The sequence below is a fragment of the Hypanus sabinus genome, chromosome 4, assembly GCF_030144855.1.
Source record: "Hypanus sabinus isolate sHypSab1 chromosome 4, sHypSab1.hap1, whole genome shotgun sequence".
NCBI classification, from domain to species: domain Eukaryota; kingdom Metazoa; phylum Chordata; class Chondrichthyes; order Myliobatiformes; family Dasyatidae; genus Hypanus; species Hypanus sabinus.
The window spans coordinates 120,674,498-120,693,292 of NC_082709.1; the positions used below are offsets into that span (position 1 = coordinate 120,674,498).

An 18,795-nucleotide genomic window follows, 5' to 3' on the forward strand; every position below is an offset into this window, starting at 1 on the left:
CCAATTCGACTGAAACTGAGGCAGGAGAAGGTCAATTAGCCCCCGAAACCTGCTGTGGCATTCAGTTAGATCTTGCCTGATCCAATCCTCAATGCCATGTTTTGGCCTCTCCATCTATACCCCTTGACTCCTGCAGCTTAAGTATCTGTCAGTCTCTTCCTTGAATAGTCTCTTCATTGACTCATTTCCACAATTTTCTGGAGTAGAGATTTCCAAAGAATCTCAACTCTTGAAGCGGGCATAAAAGTTGAAAAAAGGATAAAAGGATGAAAGTTTTGATGCCTGAAGGAAGGCTATGTAGGTTGTGCCTCCATCCATTATAATTTAGAAGAATGAATGGTTATTAAAATAGAAGGTTCCTAGCAGCACTGAGGGGATGAATAACAAGACGATATTTCCCCTGGCCGGATTACCTAGAGGAGGGGTTCCCAACCTGGGGTCCAAGAACCACTCAGTTAATGGTAAGACTCCATGGCATAAAAACGTTTGGAATCCCTGATCTAGTTTCAGAGTTGACCATTTACGATAGAGGAGGATGTTTTATGCCCGCTTCAAGAGTTGAGATTCTTTGGAAATCTCTACTCCAGAAAATTGTGGAAATGAGTCAATGAAGAGACTATTCAGGGAAGAGACTGACAGATACTTAAGCTGCAGGAGTCAAGGGGTATAGATGGAGAGGCCAAAACATGGCATTGAGGATTGGATCAGGCAAGATCTAACTGAATGCCACAGCAGGTTTCGGGGGCTAATTGACCTTCTCCTGCCTCAGTTTCTTCTGGTCTCATGTCCAATGATTTGCCGTTAATACCATGTTCTGATGATAAATCATCAGCCTAAAATGTTTCCCACATATACTAATAGATATGTTGAGGTTTCTTGCATTTTTTATTTCTTCCCCCCAAATAAATAGTTCTCCTGTGTAAGCCATAAAAAGCTGTCAAATATTAAAACATACCTTCAATTCTTTTCTCATTTACTGCCACTTTCTCAGCTCTCTTTCGATAATCTTCTTGTAGTTCAAGCTGATACCTATACAGAAGAGCAGCATTATCTAGTAGTTAATAGAAACAAGCGTAAATTAAATCTGAACTGACTCTTTAAATCTCTTCAAGTTTTACAAGCTCATCGATAAAATATTAAAATGCAAGCACGAACTTTCATGACATTAATCTGGTACAAATTAATTGCACATTTTCAGTTATCACAAATAACAAATTAGTTTGAAGTAAATTATAGTTTTTGCAGTTAACAATGTTTCCCACTGAGCATTTTCCCCAATGAAAGTTTCTACCTATCGCAACAACTTCAAGAAGGAAACAGGAAGGATGTTCAGAATGTTAGTTAATATAATTGCTACACATTGGAAGTAGGTGTACTTTTGTTTTTTGGGTTCCCAAATCATGCATCTTACTTGCATAGTTCATTCTTAAGCTTTTGCTCATACATGTCCTCGATATTTTTCACTGCCAGCTCCCGTCTTTGGAGATTATCTTGTACACTCTTGTTCTTATGTTCCTGCAGATTTTGAGCCCTGATATAGGAGAAAAATTATGAGTGAGAACTATGCCAAATCACAATTGATATACATTCCCATGAGTGTGCTGTCATGATCTGTACAGTTTTCAAAAATTTTAATTGCTCATTTCATATACTATCACATAGAATAGGACAGTACAGGAGCAAGCCCTTCAGCTCACCATGTTATACTAAACTATTTAAACTGACAATTAAATGCCTAACTAGTTCCTTATCCCACCATTCTCTGCACATTCATGCGACTACTTAAGAGCCTTTTAAGCACCTCTATTGTATTTAGCTCCACTACCTCCCCTGTCAGTGCATTCCAAGCACCTATCACTCTGTATTTTAAAAAAACTTGCCATGCACATCTCCTTTGAACTTTACACCTCTCACCTTAAAAGCACACCCTCTAATTTAGACATTCAACCCTGGGTTAAAAAAACTGGCTGCCTCTCAATGTTATAAACTTCTATAAGGAGTTTGTTCAGGAGGTGAGAAGTGACTTGACAGAGGTGCATACTATTATAAGAGGCATATTTAACAGTGGACAGCCAGGGACTTTTAACTAGTCGGAAATGGCTACTACAAGGAAACAAAGTTAAGGTGACTAGAGGAAAGTACAGGGGAGGTCAGAGGTAGTTTTTCTTAACTAACACAGAGAGTAGTGGGTACATAGAACGCATTGCCAGGGATGGTGGTAGAGGCATATATACTATGGACTTCTAAGAGACCCTTAAATAGGCACACGGATGTAAAAAGAAAATGGAGGGCTACGTAGGAGGGAAGGGTTAGATTGATGCTGGAGTAGGCACAACATTGTGGGCTGGAAGTCTGTATTGTACTGTACAGTTCTATGTTCTATCCTCCTATAATGAGGCAACCAGAAAATCAATGTAATACTCATAAAAATAGTCTATCTAGAGTTTTATAAAGCTTCAATGTAATTTCCCAGCTCTTGAAAACAATGTTTCTATTAAAGACAAGCATGCCATGAACCTTCTTTATCGTGTTTTGGACTCAACGGTCTGATGAAAGATCAGTGACCTGAAACAGTAACTCTATTTCTTTCTCGGTAGGTGCTGCCTGACTAATGTACATCCAACATTTTGTTTTTATTTCAAATTTCCAGCATCTGCACTTTAAAAAAATTGTTTACAAACATGGAAAAACTCAACTTTCTGGTCTCGGACAAAACACAAACATGTTTATTCATTTCCACAGATGCTGCCTGATCGACTTCCTCCAATATTTTGTGTGTTTATCAAACTCCTTTTTCCCACCTCCCCGCTTTTTAAGTGTGTATTACAGATGTGTATTTAAATGTGTATTACCATGTTTCTCCAATTTGATGTTATACTTACATTTCAAAGGCTTCAAATCGTTGTCCAAGTTCTATTTCTCTATTACGCAGAGATTCAATGTCTTTTAATAAACTTTGTCTCTGCATATAGATTTCTTTCTCTTCAACCTGTAACAAAATAGAAATTCTAAATAATCTGAAAATTAATTTCATTAGATGCTGTACTTGCTTAACTTGTGCCAAAATAAATTAAGAATCAGATTTATTATTATTGACATACATACAATGTGAAAATTGCTGTACTGTGCAGCAGTACAGCGCAAGACATAAAAATCTATAAACTAACAATGCAAAACAAAAAATATTGACAGACTGTTCAAATATCCGATGGCGGAGGAGAAGCTTAATTGACTGACTGCGGGTCTTCAGTCTCCTGGACCTCCCCTTTGACAGTTGTAATGAAAAGAGAGCCATCTTATAAACATTCTCGATGGTGGAGCGGCTTGGCCCATAAGAGAGCTGGCTGAGTCTATAACTGTTCGCAGCCTCTTGCGATCCTGTGCATTGGAGCCTCCATACCACACAGTTAAGCAAATGGTCAGAATGCTCGCCACCATACATCTATACAAAATTGAAAGAGCTTTTGGTGAAATATCAAATCTCCTCAAATTCCTAATTACAGCTGTTGGCCTTCTTCATGATGATTGTGTTGAATCCAGGATAGATCCTCAGAGATGTTGACGCCCAGAAACCTGAAGCTGCTCGCCTTTTCTGCTGCTGACCTCTCAATGAGTACTGGTGTGTTCTCCTAACTTTCCTTTCCTTTGACATCCACAATCAGTTCCATAATCTTGTGACAGTTGAGTTCAACGATATTGTTGTAACACCACTTAACCAGTCAATCTATCTTGCTCCTGTAAGCATTCTCATTGCCATATGAGATTCTATCAATAGCTGCGTCATCAATGAATTTATAGATGGCATTTTAGCTATGCTTAGCTACAGTCTATGGACTCAGATTCAATAACTTTTCATCTTACGTTCTCGATATTTATTGTTTACTTATTATTATTTTCTCTTGTAGTTGCACAATTTGATGTCTTTTGCACATTGGTTGATTGTCCATCCTGTTGAGTGCAGTCTTTCATGGATTCTATTGTGTTTCTTGGATTTACTGTGCATGCCCACAAAAAAACTGAACCTCAGGATTGTATGTGGTGACATGTATGTATTTTGATAATAAATTTAGTTTAAACTTTGAAACTGCATAAGGTTTAAACCCAGAAATGTACATTACAATGTGTCACATCATAGTCAAACAGCAAAAATGCTTTCAATTGCTTCCATGGAGAACAGAATCAACAGCAAAATAGGACAGCATTTCAAGATTCACTGGAGAGAATGTGTCACTTGGGGCTACAGTCTATTATTTCACTATCTAGTGTTGTACTATATAGGGAGTTCCCTGGTGGCAAGGTCTATAAACTGTACTGCCTCGCAGGAGTGTGTGATGAGTAAACTATTGTAGATACACGGTACTTAGGCCCATATCGCAGTATGGAAGACAAGGAGCATAGAAACCTCTGTCTTCACACTCTAGCATGTGGTTGTATAAAGGCAGAACACCACAACATCTAGCCTAGAGGCATGAATACATTCTTGCTGACTTCAATGACAAGTCCATCATAATACTGTCATGTTCAAATGACAATTATGGTGGCAACTTAACTGCTTCCATGTAGCTTTACCATAATTTAGTTAAAGATCTGGTCTGTGCCACATGGGTTCAACTGCTAAAGGCAACAATTAAATGCCACGATGGAGTAGCCTGATGACCTAACTAAACAGAAAGGCTGCTCTGTTCTCTGGTGAGCAGACTGCTATTTCCAATGAACACCAGGTGGTTTGGGCTTGAGCCAACTTCAGGAGCCAACAGAAACTCCAGGAAAGCAGAATGAACACCAGTGTTGCAATATGCAGATTTTACTCCTCCAAAAGCAGAGATGCCACCGATGAGCAGATCACTCTGCTAACAAAGTAGAGGCATATGTGGGAGCTCTGCCCTCTTCCTACAAGCAGCAAAACACATCCACTACTCCCACAAACCTATTTATCATGAGTAGAGTCCTTGTGAGAACACAGAGGGCTGATTCTGAGAATAATTAAAACAGCAAAGAACAGACACCTTCAATCTAGAGATGGTCAGCCAATTTATGTGGGGCTCTAATAGTTGAAACAAAGAGGTGATCTGATTACCAACAGATCATTGCACCGTGGTCTACTCAGTCCTTTGAGAGGTTATCTGATGTGCACCAGCCATTAAAACACATCCCACCACAGTCTCCATCATCCACCATCCATTATACTCAACTAAAACAAAGGGCTTTCATTCGACTTTGGGTAGCAGTCCGAAGCCTACCCACCAAAGGCAAGAATGTTCCAGGGGCCATCAAGGCCATGTGAGTCTGGGAAAGGGAAACATCTTGTGCCACTAGGAAGAAATAAAGGAGGCACCACTGCAAAGTACCATGAGGATCGATAAACAAAATAGAAATTAGTGAAACCCAAAAAGTGCTGTGGTATTTAAGTTCTAACCCAATATCTAATGGTTTTCACTGTTACATAAAAGAAATACTTCAAAATAATGACTCCAATATACTAACAATTTTGGTTATAATAAAAATCACATCATTCACTGTGCACAGATGAGTTTAAATAGTATGCTAAAATTTGACACTGCTGTACTTTGGATGCCTCGGCTAGAAATATACATCTGGTTGAGGTCAGATTCCAGCATATGTGACTCATCATCTGCTGCTGAGCAGCAAGTTCCGTAGTGGAGCACTATGCTGAAACGAGGGGAACCAGGCACACTTATACCCAATCCCTCAACTTTATGTTAACTGTGCATGACATTACTTGCGTGGCTCAATACTGTGGGAAAGGGTTATTTATCTTGGAGTACAAAAAGTGGGTTATTTTATTTTTTTTAATAATTCTTAACAGTTTAAATTGTTTTGAGAAGTCTTTAATTAACAAATAATTTTTCACTAATAAATATTTTACAAGTTGCTGATCATCAGATACTTATAAAATGGCTCAAAGGACTTTGAAAGGAGTTAACCATCAAAGGATCACTACATTCAAGGGCAGGGGCTTAAGATCCACCAACAAAGGCTTAGTCACTACTTCTGGCCTATCTGATTTGCGGAAGAAACCCTTGGACACAGGAGGCCAGCTCAGTTGGCATTGCACATGTGTATCAAGTTACAGTGGTTTGAAATGTGTAGTGGGCTGTGGAATTCCATCAGAATTCAAAAATACCTCTCACAGCATGCAAGAACAGACTGTAATCCATGGAGCGTAATGAAAAATGCTGAACTGTCAGTTTTCAGGGCATCTGGAGAGAATATTTGGTCAGTCCTCTGCATCCAGATCAATTTAGTGACCACAAACAGGCACTATTCATTTCTAAATATTTTTCCTCTGTTTTTTGTTTGTCTAGAGTATCTCTGCGTACAATAGAAATAGTCCTTAAAGGAAAGGGTATTAACATATGATGAGAACCATTCCTATTATGGTATTTTGCGGCATCAGAACATTGAATACACCCCTGTAGTATCACCTCCCCCTTCCCCGTGTGTACAAACAGTATGCAATGCCCATGATTATTGGTGAGAATATTTCAGTCTGGGCAATTAATTTAAGAGACTGTGATAGAAATTTGATTTGATTTGTGAGAGCTGCACATGCACTTTACTTCAATCTGCAAAAAAAAAACAAATTTCCAATCCAATCAATTGATCATTAGTTTAAGTTTTTTTAAACAATATTTAGTTATAGAAAGCCAATTTACGAATGGTCTCTACTATTGCATATTTAAACCTACCTCCTGCTGTTTCTGAAGTCTCTCAATAGCATTCTTCTCTCGTGCAATCAATGCTTCAACTTTCAACTGATACATTTTATCTAGTTTCAATCTTTGGTCTTCTATGATCTTCCTTGACAGCTCTTTCTCCTGAATCTGAATTTTAGCCAATTCCACATCCTTAAAATGCTGTAGCTACCAGGAATAAAAGAACCCAGTAAGTTTATTAAACATTAAGAGTATTTAAAACAAAGCAGAGAAGAATACTTAAGATAAAGTAGTTAGCATGCCAACTGTAATATAATTCAACTGGTCTTGTGCCATGGCCAAGTACACCTATGTTGTACTTTACACCTATGTTAAGGTGCAAAGCACTGAAGGAAAATGTGAGATTTGTAAAGGAAAAGAAAAGTTACTGTCAATAGCAAAAAAATGTCAGTGTCAGCAACAAAGAGCAGCTGGACCCAAAATGATTTCACTCATGATGCTTGGAAGAATTTACAAAATCAAATTACTAACAAACCAAAATGGTCAGAACCACTAATTTATCATTTTTGAAGTATCCTCAAGATTCTGGGAAGGGCATACAGGATCCATGGAACAATGAACATGGAAGTTCAGCAAGACTGGGGACAACTAGGAACAGTACTTCAGATTAGGGATGTTAAAACAAAATAAATGTTGGTATTTCTGGAATGCAAACAGAAGTTTGAAAACATTAAGTATCTTAGCCTCAGAATAGAAGAATGTCCTCTCAGAATAGAGATGAGGATGAATTTCTTTAGCCATTGGGGGGGGGGGGGGGGTGGAGATCTGAGGAATTCGTTGCCAGTGCTGGCTGTGAAGGCGAAGCCATTGGGTATATTTAAAGCAGAGCGTTGATAGGTTATTAGGTTCTTGATTAGTAAGGGCATCAAAGATTATGGGAAGAAGGTAAAAGAATGCTGTTGAGGGGGAAATCAACCACGATAGAACGATGGAGTGGACTCAATGGGCCGTGTGGCCCGATTTTGCTCCTGTATCTTATGGTCATATGGAAACCAAGAAACAAAGAATGAATGGAAGATTACTCCATCTGTTATTTAAAATGTTTATACACAGTTTTAATTCAATGCATTCTAGATTTTGAAAGATTGATACCAATACAAAAACCACTGTCCTTAATTATTATATCTGCCACAGCGACAGTACTGTCACAACTTCGTTGTCGGACAATGCAAATATACTGAAATGCAGTAACAATATGCTTTAATTTCTGTATCAATATCCATTGTAATAATGATTAAATTTTGCTCAATTTAACAACGTTAGTAAAGTGGAAATAAAATCTCTATTGAAAAATACTCTAGTCTCAACATTGCTTGCTCATATTTCACTAGAATATCCAGATCATTGATCATGGAATGAAGGTTAACAACCTTGCTGACCTAACCTCAAAATGAGATCTTACACACACTTGGCTGGATTATGTTCAATCTAGCTTGCAGGACATGCTCAACCTTGTATTTTCTATGATTTCACTTAAGCATCGTGGGTTTGCAGAATTGCTTTGACAACTCATACATAGCTTTCAAATAATTCTGATAACCAGAGACATTTAAAAACAATAGTTTTATAATTTATAAAATAAAAAATGTATAAAATCATACCTTAAGCTTCCAGACAGTAACAAATAAATCAAAAACAAACAAACCACTCTCCTTTTTAAAAAAGCCTTGCAACACATTCAAATAAAGAAAAGCACACTTCTAAAAACTTGTTCCTCAATTCTCAATTCAGTCATCTTGCGCTTCATGGCTGGACTCGCTGGTGAGTTCAGTAGTGGAAAAGGAAGTCAGATGTGCAGACAACTGACCACCAACTTGTCCCTGCCTTCTGTTTTCAATGTTCAGGAGAAAAAAGTCCGAGACAAGTTAACCTGTGAGAAAGACATTCCTGCTAGTTCTCTTCAGAGTCCTTGGCAAAAGGCAGATACAGTATGTTTTAGCCTAAGGATTGCCCTCTTCCCCCCCCCCCCCACATAGTCTGAAATCAAACACTTTCTATAGGAACACGGTGATGTCACAACCTGATTGAAAAAAAGTGTGGAAATCAAAGAGTAAAAGACAATAATTTTGGTTAAAAGCAAAAAAAAAATCAGATGATTGATAAGCAGAAGAGAAATGTAGGAAATACTAAGCTGATCAGGCATCGTTTGTGGGAAGACGATGTCACAAACATACAAGATGCAAATCCACCAATTTCAATATATACTATTTTCATTCAGGTCATCTGGCATCATCGACCTGAAACATTAGCACTATTTTGTCATATACACGTATTGCCAGATCTATTAATAATTTTAACACTTCTTGTTTTTACTACTGATTTTACTTTATATGGAGAAATTAAAATTAATTTTGGGAAATACAAATGAAATTAAAGCAAAAGCTGTATATCGGAAACTTAATTTAAATGTTATTCTATACCTTGACGACATAACATACACAAAATTGGTTTTACAAGGTTAGAGCTAGTTCTAAGTTCCCTCTTATTGTGTTGTAAAAAGCATTGATGCACATTATTCAAGATAGTTAAAATAAAAATTCAATGTTTTTTTAAACACAGTGTAAAGGGGGTTTCTTCTTTTTCTTTGTTACTGTGTATGTTAATTAAAATGGCTTCTTTGTTTTGTTAAAAGTAGGAATGCTTCTTTGTTGCGAAAGAGTGCTGGAAGCTTGTTTGGGTTAAAATTTACTGATAACAAGAATTGTATTCCTTCGTTAACCAATTGGGATTAATGTTGTTCTTTTTTCTGAGTCCGTAAACTGTTGGTGGCGGGCTTTTGGGGAGATCGGCGCAAGGGAGTGAGAGAGAGAGAGAGGACGTGATGCTGTAAACTAGGCGAGGAACAGACCCCAAGTGGGTGTCCGAGGCCAGGAGGTACCCACAGGAGAGGAGACGAAGATAGATGTGCTTGGTTGACCACTTCAGGTGGTCCTGAGCTGCCAGTCGAGGAGTTCGGAGGGAATCGAATGGTGGCCAGAAGACTTCAGTAATTGAGCTCCAACAGTTGTGCACGAAGTGGTTTGGACTTTGATAAGTTTGGCGCCTTTTCTTTATTTTCTTTTCCTTCATATATACTGTATCATTATTAATCACTTAGTTATAGTAATCTTTATAAATTGTAATCATTTAATCGTAAATGGTGTCCTGTCTGTTTTTTGGCAAGGCGGGGACATCACACAGCATTTCACACAAGCTGATTACCCAGTTTGGCGGGGCCGAAGGTTGCTCCCCCTAGACGAGATCGAGCTGAGCGAGCCTGAGGCGACCCAGGGGTGTGCACTGTGTGACTAACATGCAAGAATTTCCAGATCATATCAATCATAGATTGTGTGCTGACTACATATGCAACAGTGCACCTTCCAGTGGACCAGAGCATCACTAACACCTTCCATATTAAATTGCATCTGTATTAAGGTATGGGCCATTCTGCTCTATATGTGGTTATAAATTAAACTGTTGAATATTTTACCTAATTTGGAAAGACTAAATTATACAACATTATCATGTGATTAAGATTAAATATAATATGATACACAACCTTTTGCTGCAGTTCTGCATGAAGCTGTTCTTCTATTTGCTTACGATATTTAAGCAGTTTTGTTTCCCAGAAGTCCTCTCGCATGCTTGCAGGTTGAAACGCTGCATACTCTTCGTCAATCATTTGAAGCTTATCAACTGTAAAAATAAAAAGCTGCATACTGAAGACAACAACAAGAAATCAGTAGAGAATAATGAAAGTTGCATATTTACATTGTCATTTTGCTGCTGACAAGAGTCAGAAATTGCCAAAGGTGATAAATAATTTTAAAAAAGGTTTTTAAGATTTACATTTGAATAGAGCTTTATCTCCTTTTGCTACTACACAAGTACAACGTGGCTTCTGACTTTAGATGCTTTTCTGGCCACACACAAGATCAGCAACTGAAATATTCAAAGGAACTTTTTAGCCACCTGCAAAGCAGAGGCATTCCAATTTCCAAAAGCTTAACCTGTGGTGTGATAGTACTGCAAGGTGATCATTCTTATACATTGATATAAAACTGCTTAATTACAGAATAAGCTTTAAATCCAACCAAGCACAACTAAACTGTATGCACTACAGCAGATTTGCTTAATTCAGAGGTACATCTGTACAGCAAAAAGTTTAAAAAGGGAATTGCCCACCCTTACTCCTCACCAATAGATTCCTTATACTGTGGAATACTGTTTGTCTGAACCTCTGCATTTCGAAAGTCCCTCGTTAAGTGATGATCAGTCAGTTCCTTCAGGAATTCCATCAGAAATCCTAACAACACAAGTATTAAGAATCCATTAAGAAATCTTTTGTGCAAATATTTTTGAAAGTTTTTTTTACATTATTTACATTTCTTTCCAAATGTATTATTGCATTTACCCAATTACCTTTTTGATGATCCTTTTGAAGATTTGAGATCTGAAGTTGGAAGAACAAAACAGGTTATCCAATACTAGGGAAACAATCATAGCTGTCAGACTCATTTATAATATGATCAAACACACACTCACAATTGACTTGTAAAGGTCTGATGTTGAGCTGATTTTCATGATCTGTAGGAGATCTCTTGCTGTGAATACCTTTGAAAAAGTAAAAGTGAAATTCATTTCACGCTGGTGACGATAAGATTAATATCCAAGAATGTTCGAACAAAGGATAAAATGTCAATCTGGCAACTTCAATGCACATTTTTTTCAGTCAGGCCAATTGGTATCATCTTGTTAGTTGCAGAAATAAAATGTAATAAAGACCCAGGGTGTTCCAAGCACAACTTTACTACCTGATCAATGTTTCTCTCCGATTACTCAGATAAGACAGTAATGCAAATAGCTAATTTTACTCCTCAAGTAAATGCACAAATTATTAGTCTTTCGCTAAAACATAATTCATAAAAAGAACAGGATATTGATGAGGGAAATTTGTTAAGTTATCAACAGTTATTTCAGTTAATGAAGGAAATACAGCATGAAAGCTGTTAGTTGCTTAATAAAAACATTCAAGGAATAACGGCAATAACAACCAAGGTAGTATTAGGGCAAGGAGCAGTATACGATGGCTTCTAGAAATTACTGATGAATTCCATTTCTTTCAGATAACCTGAAGTACTCTGAACAGCTAAGAACCACCGTTTTTTAAAAAAAACAAAAATAACAAAAAGGTTAACTATAGTACTTTGTAATTACTATGCTAATTTTCATCAGGTGCAATATTTTATATCACCTCAACAACACACCCAATTTGAGGATCAGCTGTTTTCAATGAATTCACAAGAATAAATACCCCCTCTCCCTGTAAGTATGGTAGATTTTCAATAGACCACACCAAATGAAAACAAAAGAGCAAAAGTCAGGGAAATGATAATAGAGAAGTACAAATCTGGGGAAATGTACAAGACCATCTCAAAGGCTTTGCTCTGAAAAACATCATGAATAAGTGGGGAAAAAATGAAATCACAGCCACACTGGCTAGGTCAAGCCACTCCTCTAAAGCTAGTCGCCAGAGAAGAATCGCACTTTTGACAGGCTACTATGATGCCAACAGTCACTGAGTGAGCTGCAGAAGTCATCAGTCACTGTAACTAGTGATGAGGCTCATGGCTCCACATTCTCTAAGACCTTGCACAAAATGGGTACTTATGGAAGAGTGACAAGGAAGAAGCTTTGGCTAAAAAAGCATATCCTTGCCTATATAGACTTTGCAAAGCATCGCTTAAAAGATACAGTAAAGATATGGAAGAAGGTCTTACAGTCAGATGAGAGTAAAGTGGAACTTCTTGGCTTCAACATTAAGCAGCATGGTAATACCATCCCTACTGTATAGTGTATGCTACAGGGATGCTTTTCCACTGCTGGGGTCAGAAATCTGGTCAAGATTGATGGGAAGATGAATCCTGCTAAATACAGAGAGACCCTGGATAAAAACCTGCTAGCTTTTGCCAGAAAGCTTAAAATGGGGAAGAAGTTCATCTTTCAGCCGGACAATGACCCAAAGCAGTCAGAATCTTGACCTTAACCCAATTGAACACCCCAAGCAAGACCTCAAGACTGCTGTCCACCGTCACTCCCCAACTAATCTGGCAATTTAGCAAGATTATACGGATAGGATTATACTCAACTAATTGAGCAACTTAGCAAGGAGGAATGGGCAAATCTTGCTCCATCATGTTGTGCAAAGCTAATAGAGTCTTATCCAAAAAGACTACTGCCTGCGATAGCTGCAAGATTACATATTGCACAATAATACAGAATACCTTTCACCATCCATAACAAGAATATGTTATTATTCTATAATCACTAAATAACTTGCTGATTTGCCCCAAATTTAAATGGATTAATCAATTATTCAACATAGAGGCACATCCTTTGTTTTATCCTGGTGTCCAATTAATAATCTTAACAACCTACTTGGTAACTGTTCATTAACAGTCCCTATCCCTCAAATTTTCAAACTAATGCTATTGCATAGAAAAGCACAGGCAAGATACAGTGCCTGTAAAAAAGTATTCACCCCCTTGTAAGTTTTCATGTTTTATTGCTTTACAACATTGAATCACAGTGGATTAATTTGGCTTTTTTTTTGACACTGATCAACAGAAAAAGACTCTTTCATGTCGAGTGAAAACAGATCTCTACAAAGTGATCTAAATTAATTATAAACATAAAACACAAAATAATTGATTGCATAAGTATTCACACCCTTTAATATGTCACACCAAATCATCACTGGTGCAGCCAATTGGTTTGACAAGTCACATATTGAGTTAAGGTGTCCAAGCTATACAATATATAAACCTGTGTGCAGTCAAGGTGTTTTGAATGATTGTAGTAAAAATACACTTGAATTGGGAAGGTCCAACTGCTGGTGAGTCAGTATCTGGTGAAAACTACACCATGAAGACAAAAGAACATTCCATGCAACTCTGAAAATGTTACTGAAAAGCACAAGTCAGGAGATGGATACAAGAAAATTTTCACGTCACTGAATAACCCTTGGAGTACAGTTAAGTCAATTGCCAAGAAATGGCAAGAATGTAAATCTGCCTAGAACAGGCTGTCCTCAAAAACTGAGTGACCGTGCAAGAAGGGGACTAGTGAGGGAGGCCACCAAGAGACCTATGATAACTCTGGAGGAGTTATAAGCTTCAGGACAGACAACTGTTGCTCTGGTGCTTCACCAGTTGCAATTTTGTGAGAGAGTGGCAAAGAGAAAACCACCGTTGAAAAAAGCTCACATGACATCTTGGCTGGAGTTTTCCATAAGGCATGTGGGAGACTCTGAAGTCATTTGGGAGCAGGTTCTATGGTCTGATGAAACCAAAATTAGGTTTTTTGGCCATCAGACTAAACGCTATGTTTGGTGTAAGCCAAACACCGCACATCATCAAAAATGCACCATTCCTACAGTAAAGTATGGTGATAGCTGCATCATGCATTGAGAATGCTTCACTGCAGTAGGATCTGGAAGGCTTGTGACGGTAGAAGGTAAAATAAAAGCAGCAAAATTCAGGGAAATCCCTGTATTTCTGCAAGAGAACAGCAACTTCAGAGAAGATTTGTTTTCCAGCAAGACAATGACCTCAAGCATAAAGCCAAAGCTCCACAGGGATAGTTTAAAAACAACAAAATTAATGTCCTGGAGCGGCCAAGTAAGAGTCCAGACCTCAATCCCATTGAGAATTTGTGGCTAGACTTGAAAAGGGCTGTTCACTCATGATCCCCATGCAATCTGACAGAGCTTGAGCAGCTTTGTAAAGAATAATAGGGAAAAATAGCAGTGTCCAGATGTGCAAAGTTGATAGAGACCTATCCACACAGACTCAAGGCTATAATTGCTGTCAAAGATAGATCTGCTAAATACTAACTTGAAGGGGGTGAGTAAGCATGCAATCACTTATGTTGTGTTTAATAATTTAATAAATTTAGACAAATTTGTATAGAAATTTGTTTCCACTTTGACATAAAAGAGTCTTTTCTGTTGAATCAGTGTCAAAAAAGCCAAATTATATCCACAGTGATTGAATGTTGTAAAACAAAAACATGAAAACTTCTGGGGGGGAGGAAGGAAATACTTTTTATAGGCACTGTATGTTACACATATTATGGACTGGCATCAAAAGCCTCCGGTCTCTGATATCTGCCTAAACAGATGAATGCACTGGAGAAGTTGAGGTCAGCAAAATCTGATAGGCTGAATGATAGGATTATACTGAGGCAAGGTAGCTCAAGCCACAGCAAAAGGAAGGCAGAAAAACTGACCCAACTACTCCAGTATAAGAGACAAGGAAAATCATTTGGAGTTTCTCTTCCTGATCACTGCCTGCAGCACTGGTCGAAATCACACACGGAAAATATACTCCAAGTAAGGCCAAATCTGAAATCGCTGCAATTGCTCATTTGAAGGAAAAACAGCACACTGTAACATTATCAAGTTAAAGGCTGCTGGATCTGTAGGCTGCTACAGTGCCTTCATAGTGAGAGAAGGAAATTATGATAAGCTCAGTTGGGCTGAGTTGTTCTTTGATCTCGGCAATTTACTTGCAAACATCTCTTCACCATACAAGCAGTTATCATCAGTTAATTGTGATTTGTGCTCTGAATGCTTGGCCTTCATAATCTTATCAATCAGATGATTGATCGTCATTACAGAAATTAAATTGTGATGTACAGTAAGTCTCATCACTGATTGGGTTTTGGCAAACTTCTTGTGTTTATATACTTAGCAATCAACTGATTGACACATATATAAAGGCCAAGCATTTGGAAGACACCACAATAAACAGTGTACTGATAATGTCTCCTCATATGGTGACAAAGCACTGGCAAATAAATTGGCCAAGATCGAAGAACAACTCAACCCAACTATCAACCACCCAAGCTGCACATTTCCAAACAAAAGTTTACTGTATAAACTTATTAACACAAGTTATTGTTAATAGACCATATGCTCCTACTTTGAACATTGCATTTACTCAAGCACATTACCAAATGTCAAATTAAAATTGTTATAAAGCATCTGTAAAACTTGACAGCAACACATTTTGTCGGAGTAGTTATTTTGCAACAAAACATTGACAGTTTAATGGCTACATATTGATTTCAAACTATACCAATAATCAGTTCAGCTATTTGCTTCATGCTACCGCGATTTAAAGTAATAATAGAATATGATAGGATATTACCTTCTCCTTTTCTAAGCCACATTCTGGATAGAAGACAGACAGTGAGTACTCATATCCTGCTCGGCTCAAGTGATCTGCTACAATGCTATTTGCAGCCAAAATCAATAGAGAAGGTTCATCTGTAGAAGGATGCTGGCGACGACCACAGGAAAGGAAATGTCCATTTAAATCAGGACGTGTCAATTCATGAACAAGGTGATTTCGAAGCTGAGACTAGTCAAGGAAAAATTTATAAGTGAAATGATATTTTGCGGAAACTTGTTCACCCCTAATGAGTGGACTAATTTCAACCAAGATATAGTTATTTCATGCCAAGTTAAGGTAGCATTCTGGGGAACTTAGTTTGTACAGAACTATATAGCAATATCTTCAAAAACAAAATTAACAATAGAATAAAATTTCAAAGATAAAATTTAGAACTCCCTAAGTTTTGTAATAATAAATTTTAGAAGTAGCATGAGTTGCTATTTAACATCCATTTACAATCAAATGTTGCAACACACATATTTTGATTTTTTAAGTGATCTACAAGAATTACAAAAAACAATAAGGAAAATATTTTTGCTTCCAATGCAAGCACAGCGTTTTCTACTCAATACATAAGATTATACAAACAATCTAGTCATAAATTAGGGAATTATTTATCTCTTAGTACACAATTCCTGAATCTTTCTGCATACCATCATTTCTTTGTTTATAAGTACCTTTAGAGAATCTAATACACCCCGATTTTTGAATGTCTGATAAAGTCTTCTCCGAAGCTCTTCTGAAGTAATAGCTTGACTAGTTCCAGAAGCCATTTATTTATAAACTGCAGCACATTAAGCCAAATTATATAATTATTTTATATTACAAAATGTAAACATCAAGATCAAGAATAATGGTTAAAATGTCTGAAATAGCCATAAAACCATAAAACAGGAACAAAATTAGGCCATTTAATAATGGTCAGTTTATTATCCCTTTCAACCAAATTCTCCTGCCTCCTCCCCTTTACACCCAGACTAATTCAGAAACTATCAACCTCCACTTCAAATATACCCAATAATTTGGCCTCCTTAGCGGTCTATGGCAATGAGTTTCACAGATTCACCACCTTCTGTTTAAGGCAATTCCTCCTCATCTTTGTTCTTAACAATTGTCCTTCTATTCTGAAGCTGTGCCCTCTGGCCCTTGACTCCCCCAATATACAAAACATCTTTTCCACATACACTCTATCTAGACCTTTCAATATTTGATAGCTTTCAGTGAGAAAGCAGTTCATTCTTCTAAACTCCAGCAAGGATAGGTCCAGAGCCATCAAACTCACTTGTTAACTCTTTCATTCCTGGAATCATTCCTGTGACCCTCCTCTGGACCCTTTCCAATGCCAGTACATCTTTTCTTAGACAAGAGGGCCAAAACCGCTCAAAATACTCCAAATGGGGCCTCACATGTGCTTTATAAAGCCTCAACAATACAGACTTGCTTTTATACTTGAGTCCTCTATTAAATATATTCTGTAACAGTTTACACTTACTTTACGTAGATAAAGTTGTGCAAAGTTATAGGATTAGTAAATACACCATTTTAGAAAAGTGCATCAATAACAAGAAGAAACTATGTATTTGACTAATTTTACCATTTGCCAGGATCATAATTTGTTTTTGCATAGGTCCTGTGCAATTATCACGCAGACTTCTGCAAAACCTGTATATACAATCTCGAGAACAGCTTTAAGCTTTCATTACCAATAATTCCCGTTTCCTCCTCTTTATTCTTCACTGTTCTTTACCTAATTGCCAAGTATTATTGCATCTTCGAACATCCTATCAATCTGACAAATCCAGAGCCGAAGAAAATCTCACACTTCCAAGAATTTCAACGTGGTGCAATTGGACCACACTACAATTTCAAAACACTTGATCTGTCTATAAATCTATGCAAGTTGTAGATACTTTTTAATCTGACAGCCACACTTGTCTGTGCACTTTACTCTGCAAACTCTGCTCTGCCACGCATCCCTTGCCCCTGAACGCAGAAAGTGGTCATAGGTTATAGATGCATTGTCATTAGCAATACAGACAAAACAATGGAGGAACTCGGCAGTTCACGCAGCATATATGGAGGGTAACTAACAGTCAACGTTGGGTCTCGGGTCGAAATTCGCCTGTTTATTTCCCTCCTAGATGCTGCCCGACCTGCTAAGCTCCTACAATAATTTTGTGGGCTGCTCAAGATTTCCAGCATCGGCAAAATCTATTTGTCTCTGCACTGTCACAACACGAATAAAATCACACATCGTGATGATATACATCACATAATTGAGTATAATTTATAATGCACAATCATTAATTTTAGAACTTCTGTGGAGAACCAGTGCCAGGTTACCCTATCCCAAGTTCAGCCTTTTGAACTCTGTGCAGAATTATATACTCAGGGAAGTCATCGTTACACGAGATATGACAATTCCATCCTTTTAATTGCTTTTCAGACCATTGCCCTCGTAAAATTTCCTCGACTTCTTAAAAAGCAACCAAAAACAGCCTCCTGAGTGTAATCGTTGGGTTCAAACCCCCGGCAAAGGTATTGCTCGGCCCGTCATGCCGATGCCAATGTTTACCCAATCAAGGAGAGCTGGTCAATTCAGCCCTTCAGCTCCCTTTCCCCCCTTGCAAACTGTTTCTTTTGCTCTGCTTTCCTTCGGATTATGCGCACCCAGAGTTAAAGGCCTCCCCTGCAGAAGGCAAAACCAACACACACAAACCAAAACGCACCGCTACCCCAACCGTCACTCAGACAACAGCGGCACTCGGGCGGCAAGAAACAAGCACCGGTACCGCCCGATTCTTTCGCAAGCGTCAACTGGATTGGTTACAAAGGCCTGT

General features: G+C 37.9%; 1 protein-coding gene across 7 annotated transcripts in view; it reads right to left on the reverse strand.

Moving 5' to 3' along the window:
* Positions 1-18,773, reverse strand: part of ofd1 (OFD1 centriole and centriolar satellite protein) — a 101,082-nt gene extending 82,309 nt beyond the window's left edge. For 3 of the 7 annotated variants that reach the window (XM_059968031.1, XM_059968029.1, XM_059968025.1), the window contains exons 1-11: positions 18,531-18,737; positions 16,633-16,739; positions 15,929-16,141; positions 11,262-11,330; positions 11,139-11,169; positions 10,915-11,022; positions 10,276-10,412; positions 6,711-6,884; positions 2,883-2,989; positions 1,412-1,531; positions 956-1,029 (exon numbers count right to left, since the gene is read on the reverse strand). In XM_059968031.1, coding sequence (XP_059824014.1) covers positions 956-1,029; positions 1,412-1,531; positions 2,883-2,989; positions 6,711-6,884; positions 10,276-10,412; positions 10,915-11,022; positions 11,139-11,169; positions 11,262-11,330; positions 15,929-16,141; positions 16,633-16,728 — 1,129 coding nt within the window. In that variant the 5' untranslated portion in view covers positions 16,729-16,739; positions 18,531-18,737. Of the gene's footprint in view, positions 1-955; positions 1,030-1,411; positions 1,532-2,882; positions 2,990-6,710; positions 6,885-10,275; positions 10,413-10,914; positions 11,023-11,138; positions 11,170-11,261; positions 11,331-15,928; positions 16,142-16,632; positions 17,222-18,530 lie in introns of those variants that run through there. The other 4 variants (XM_059968027.1, XM_059968028.1, XM_059968032.1 and 1 more) reach the window with 4 other exon arrangements.
* Between the last annotated feature and the right edge of the window lie 22 nt (positions 18,774-18,795).